Raw genomic sequence first — 6,616 nt, 5'->3', positions numbered from 1 at the left:
TGCCCTTCCTTTACCCCCTTCCTCTCCCCTCCACTCCCATCACTTCTTTTTACCCAATCTAAGGTGACGCAATTCTTTTTTTCCCTCACATCTTCATACATATATTTTGTATAACGATGAGGGTCTCCTTCCATCTTCCATATAATTCCCTTTCTCCCTTTCTTTCCCTCCCACCTCTCTTCCCTATCTAGAGATAATCTTCTTCTCATGTTCTTTCTCCCTACCCCAATTTGAGTCACCCCCCTTCATTTTCTTCACAGATTTTTTTTTACCCTTTCAGGCATTTAATTTTCTGCTTTTGCCTGATCAGTATAGTTACAGTTGTAATAGCTCACTTTGGGCAATGATGTTACTTCTCTCATTCATCACATTTCACTCAATTTATCCCAATGGCCAGTAATTAAAAATGGAGGAGTATCAGCCATGATACATTGTCATGAGACTATCCATGACAATGACAGAATTTGAAACCAGCTTTACTGCCCAAAAATAGAAACATTACAAAAAAAATTTTAAAAACACTCTTTTCTTGACTTTATAGTTATATTTCCTTGAATTGTTTCTCTTTTTTTTTCTCCAGGAATTTGAAAATTTGCTTTAAACTCATCGGATCCTTCTAAAGGCTCATCAATTTTGATCGAGGCTCCAGACTCATGACGGATTTGCTTAATCCGCTGACCACCTTTGCCAATAATAGATCCAGCCAAATCTTTGGGAATAGTTACTTGTGTTGTAATAATAGGTCCACCAAGATCACCATATGAGCCACGACCCCCTGCATAGGAATAATCATATCCAGAGCCACCCTGTGGTTCATAAGCCATCTGCCATTCTGATGGGCTCCATGTATCTATTGCAGAGTCCCAAGTTTCATCAGCACTGAAACCAACCATGCCATCGTAGCGATCTCCAGGTCTTCCTCTTCTGTCATAGGCCATTAAATCTCCTCCTCTAGGTGGTGGTGGTGGAGGAAGAGGAAGATTCCGAGCTCTGCTTCCACCCCGGCCACCTCGACCAGGAGGAGGAGGTGGGGGTCCTCGACGAGGGCTCATATCATCATAGTCTCTTCTAGAGGGAGGCATGGGACGCCCACCCCTACCAGGTGGCATTCTGTCGAAACCACCTCTTCCCCGCATGGGAAATCCCACTGGACGGCCACGGCGGTCATCAAACATCATCGTAAAACCACCATAATCGTATGTTTCATCATAAAAATTAGGATCATAAGGCTGTGCACGTCCTTTGATGGGAGACTCAGATATAAGATCAAGGATGATCTTTATGCACTCTACAACCCTATCAGGCTTTCCTCCAATAAGAACGACTCTGTCAGTGGAATGAGGGCAGCATTCCTGGAAAAGCTTGATTGTTGTCTGAGTGTTCTCTCGAAGTTCTTTGATTTTAGCACCTTTGACCCCAATAATTCCTCCTGCCAGACTCTGATGAATCAACAGTCTCAACTCGCAGTCAAAGTCGCTTCCTTTATAGTGCTGGTAATTTAAGCATTCCACAGCATCAGATTCAAGCGGGAGCTGGCTGGTTGCAGTGGGTGATGGCAACTGCAGGCCCTCTTCCAAGGTAGGGATGATTTTCTTCAGAATTTCTCCGATTGTTTCAATATCAGCACTGATACTCAATATGCGCTCGGGGCCACTGCTGTCTGGGACTGAAACACTGGCATTGTAGTCTGTCCGGAGAGCCTTAATATTCTTGCCTCCTTTCCCAATCACTGCCCCAGCATTCTTGCTCTGAAGCAGAATTCGTAATTCAACCATCTCATCAGTGTTTCTAGATCTTTTAAAAGCTTGCTCCTCTTCCATATCTTCTGCAGGGCGCTTACCAAATTCACCATTGGTTTCAGTGTTGGGGAAGGTTTCCTCTGGCTGTTCAGTTTCCATTTTCTTGTATTAAATGGACACACCAATCTATGGGCCCCAAACAAGTGAAATGCAGGCAAATCGTCGAGGTCGGTGCAGCAGAGAAACAGAGAATAATGGCGACTGCAGTGCTGTCGCCTGGAGCGCCCTCCTCCTTTCTCGTTCGCGCACTGACTAGCCCTAAAAATATATTTTAAAACAAAAATAAATTACTTAGGAAAATTGGATAGTAAATAGTCAAATGTTACGTGGTTTACTTTTAAGACAATATTAAAATTCACCTGAAGTGATCATTTTGATAGTGTGTGAAGAATCAGAATATCTTGATTGTATGCTCTTTCCCCTACCATGATAGGCTCACACATATTGCCCTGATGAACTAAATTAGCTTGTGTTGTGGATTTGCTAAACGTAGAACAAGATATTGTTAAAACATTAAGGAATCAATGCAAAAAAAGTAATTTTTTAATGATTTTTTCTAAAGATTCCTCTTAGCAGTTAGGTACGAAATGGTGGGAAGTAATTGAGTCAGTCAGGGACAATAAAAAGTTAAGATCCATGAATAAAGGGTCCAATAAAGAAAGAGGATTTTAGATTGAGGATAAAATCATTTTAAAATGATAAAATCTAGAAATGATGAAATGAAAGTCAAAGTGTTCTAGGATACGTGGAGAAAAGTTGCTCTGGAAAAGTAAATTACAGTAAGTATAAAGCAAGAGAAATTTCTATAAGCACCAATTGTGGAAGAGAAATGTGCTCCAGAAAAAAAAACTTGAAATTGAAATTGTATCTAATAGTCAGAAACTCTAATTTCAAAGGTACGTATATATTATTTATGTATATAACGACAGCTTAATGAACAGATAACAGTATTTTCTGTCATTGTTCTACATGATTTAGAAAATGCTACAACTCACAGACTTATCACTTGTTATATTTGCATTCCTAACATGGTTTTGTCTTTAGCAAATACTCTCACAATTGATGACATATTTATTAAAATAAAGCATTTATAAAAAAATCATATTTTTATATGAATACTATATTTTGACATGAAAATGAAGTAAAAAGTATTAAAGTTGAAAATTGTAATATTTAATAGTCTCTAAGTAACTTTCTAATATCAAAGTATGTTTTGGATCTTTCTCCAGGGTTTAATGTTAATATAATAATACTATATCATTTATATTTCCAGTCTTTTTTTGTTATCAAAATATTTCTTTGAGTTATATAATAATTGTTATAAGTTTATAAAGACAGGCTTAAAATTCCAGAGAAAATGATAGTCAACAGATCGGTGGTCTTAAAGTGATGAGCTATGGTTGTATACAGACTGGATGCAAACAATCTTCTTAGTTGATGTGACTACAATTCAAAAGGTGTTTACTCTAGTTGTGAATTGTTGCTTCAGAAAACAGTCACTAAGAGAAAGAAAAAAGATTACAGCAATTGCTCCAAGACACTAAGCTATTGATTTCTACTGCTTAAAGTGTAACAAAAAATGTAACAGAAAGTTTCTACTAAAATATTTCTCTGGTTAATATGTGTGACAGGCAGAAGTACACATCCATCCAAAGAAAGCCACTTACCTTAATAGTCCTAAGTTTGGCCAGGGATGATGAGGTAACAAGCAATTGTTTCACTTTTGTTCTCAAAACATTTTTTCTCAATCTGACCAAGTTGGATCTGATCTTTTTCTGTTTTTTGTTTTGTTTTGTTTTGTTTAACAGTGCAGTGATTTATCTCACCACAACATTTGTCTTAGTGGATTGTATTGTTTTTAGCAGGAAGTCATGAAACTGAATGCTGATTACCTGTGAGACACATACACACACACACATGCACACGAGAGAGAGAGAGAGAGAGAGAGAGAGAGAGATTGAGACACAGATATAGATACAAACATCTTATAAATGAAGAGGAAAAGAATAAAAATATGAATTATGAAGGGGAAATATAAACTTTAGCTATCAATTTTCAGAAGAATTTTCCACAAAGTAATGATTAGCATTATATAAATAATTTTGTTCAGCATGAAAAGCATTTTAAAAGTCCCTAATACATAGAATTTTCTCAAAAACATTCATTTTATTGAATTAACTAGAAGATAAACTCTGCTCAACATGGTTTTAAAATATACTATAAACAGCATCAATAGCATTAACTTAGATTAGGTAGAGGGAAGTGATGGGAGGGGATGTGGGGATAGGAAAGACAATATAATGAAACAGACATTATAACTGTATGTATATATGTGACTATATGACCAATATGATTCTGCAATATGTACACTCAGAAAAATGAAACTATATCCTATTTATGTAAGATATATCAAAGTGCATAAATACATTCTACTGTCATGTATAATTAATTAAAACAAAAAAAATTTAAAAAATAAGTAGAGCTGGGCTCTAGTAGTGGCACATGCCTGTAACCTAAGCAGCTCAGGAGGCTGAGACAGGAGGATCAAGGGTTCAAAGCCAACCCCAGCAACAGAGAGGTGCTAAGCAACTCAGTAAGACCCTTTTTCTAGATAAAATACAAAATAGAGCTGGAGATGTGGCTAAGTGGTTGATTGCCTCTGAGTTCAACCCCCATTCCCTCTCCCACCACCAAAAAAAAAAAAAAAAGTAGAAACTTTAGACAATTTAGGACTACATAGGCTATATAATGTACTTAGGTTAAAATCCACAGGGGTTTTTTTTTTTTGTGTGTGTGTGTGTGTGTTTGTTCTGTTTTCAGTTTAAGTGTAAATCTCACAGAACTACACTGAAAGAAAATTAACATCATCTCCAACTAATGAGGACTCTTACAAACATGGAACATTCTATGGTTAATGGTGCCATGGAGCAGTTTACACTAGGATGCAATGTAGCCAGTTCACATTAACCTACTTACATAGTTGTCATAAATTAGGGAGTCATTCAAATTTTAGGAAAGAAAAAGAAATGCACACCTCAGCTACAGATAAAATTTCTTAAAGGATGTCATATTATTCTCATACTGATTCAATTTAAAAATGCCTGATACACTTTATTGAATCAAAATACAAGCTGAACCACTCATTAGTGAAAACAGCTTCCATTATATATTTTTATATCCCAAAACTATTGGGAGACATCTTTTATGGGCCCATCACACTTGGTTAGGCTGCACCTGTATGGGACAAATCCATTTCTTCTGCACTCCCCTGATTTGGAAATAGAGGATCTAATCTCTAAGGCTTTCCTCTTTCGCAAGATAAGATTCAGAAATTTTATGCTCTTGTTTTCCAGATAAAGAATTTCTGAATGGTCTTTACAGAATTACATGCAAGTTCAGAGTATGTATGTGTATATTTCTATGCATATGTGTGTGTAATCACATGTATATCTATGTGTGACGGAGGATAGTCTGATAATCACAGTGATCTTTCAAACTCCTTGTGCTCGTTAGCATTTTGGCCCTCTTTCTACAGTTTTGAACACCATCCCCAATACTTCCATCCAGAAAAAGTTCAGATTTTGTCTTATGCCTTAGATACAGATTAGTAAAAACCACACACCTATGGAAAATGGAAAAAAAGTTACTTCAGAATGTCATTTCAGCTGTCTGCCATAATCCTCTCACCAGAAACTTGGTCTTTCCTGTCTTGCAGGCATCAATATTTCTCTGATTACTGCACACAGATTTTCTTAATATAGCTTTTTTATTTTTCTTTGAGTATACCCCATCTGTCTTGCTGTAGAAATATCACAAAATTTGTTTCTAAAGTGAAAAATTTATATAAGTATCTATAAAATTTGATAACAGGTACAAACACCTCAATAGTGTTATAATGTTTTCCATCTAAAAATGGTAATATTGCCTTGACTGCAGAGAAAGATTGATTATCTGATCTTATTCGCCTGTGGTTTGTGAGACTCTCAGGATGCTGAATATCTAGTACTATACCCAGAAATATCCCTGGATAATCAAGATGAATTGGTCAACATAAAGTGGGAGTCTACTACCATACTGATTTTTAATGTGAGAAAATCACAGGGACTCCAAATATGATGGTTGTTATTGTTTATACTTGACATCAATATCGTGTACCAGATGAAGAAAATGACATTCCAAGGCATTCTTAACAGATATTAAAAAAAAATACACTCAGCCTCATGAAAGAGTCAACCTCAATACTTGTTTATGTTTTCCCCATGGGAAACATTATAAATACTATCTAAAATAAATATTTATTTATATTTTTTCAATAATCAAAATATCTGTTTCCTCATCAAAAATGCATGTTATATTTGTTTATTATATATATATATATATATATATATAATAAGTTTATGAAAAGCAAAACAATTTCCATTGTATGATATTTAATAAAATACAAACAGGTACAATTATTTCTTTTAAAAATTCATTTTCTATCATAAGCTGCAAAACATAGTTACTTCTACAGACTGGATTCAATTTATTTTGTTTTTATATAAAATTTCTTAGAGCAATGGCCTGTAATAAGTTTTAGTTTCCACAATGTATTATGTCTTTGTATTAAACTAGTGTTGCCCAGGTTACTCAGGGAATCACACAGGGATCGTTCAAAATTCCACTTGAATGTGTATATATTTATATGCTTCTTCAGGGCACCATCATTCATGCTCATGAGTTTTACTACTACATTTATGCTGACATCTTCTAAATCTACTTTTCAGTATCTGCTGACCCAGTGCTGACTCTCCCTTTGCACCATTGTCTTTATGACA

The 6,616-nt window shown here is 35.6% G+C and overlaps 1 protein-coding gene across 1 annotated transcript; it reads right to left on the bottom strand.

The window, feature by feature from the left end:
* Positions 1 to 512: 512 nt before the first annotated feature.
* On the bottom strand, positions 513 to 2,051 carry LOC124078249 (heterogeneous nuclear ribonucleoprotein K-like). The gene is made up of 2 exons (XM_058578277.1): positions 1,566 to 2,051; positions 513 to 1,493 (listed from the first exon to the last, which is right to left on the bottom strand). Exons 1-2 carry the CDS (start codon positions 1,896 to 1,898, stop codon positions 513 to 515), a joined length of 1,314 nt encoding a protein of 437 aa, XP_058434260.1. The 5' UTR covers positions 1,899 to 2,051.
* Positions 2,052 to 6,616: the final 4,565 nt, after the last annotated feature.

Source organism: Marmota monax, unplaced genomic scaffold (assembly GCF_021218885.2).
Source record: "Marmota monax isolate L192 unplaced genomic scaffold, Marmota_monax_Labrador192_F-V1.1 WCK01_AAM20220418_F8-fsc00175, whole genome shotgun sequence".
NCBI classification, from domain to species: Eukaryota; Metazoa; Chordata; class Mammalia; order Rodentia; family Sciuridae; genus Marmota; species Marmota monax.
Note: the sequence above shows the minus strand (reverse complement) of the source record. Positions and strands in the feature narration are given on the sequence as shown.

Bases quoted from the DNA above. Each gene is read 5' to 3' on its own strand.
- LOC124078249 (XM_058578277.1), bottom strand. From the start codon at position 1,898: ATGGAAACTGAACAGCCAGAGGAAACCTTCCCCAACACTGAAACCAAT. The intron at 1,494-1,565 runs CTGCAGTTGCCA...TGCTTAAATTAC, and splicing joins TCCCTACCTTGGAAGAGGGC to CAGCACTATAAAGGAAGCGA.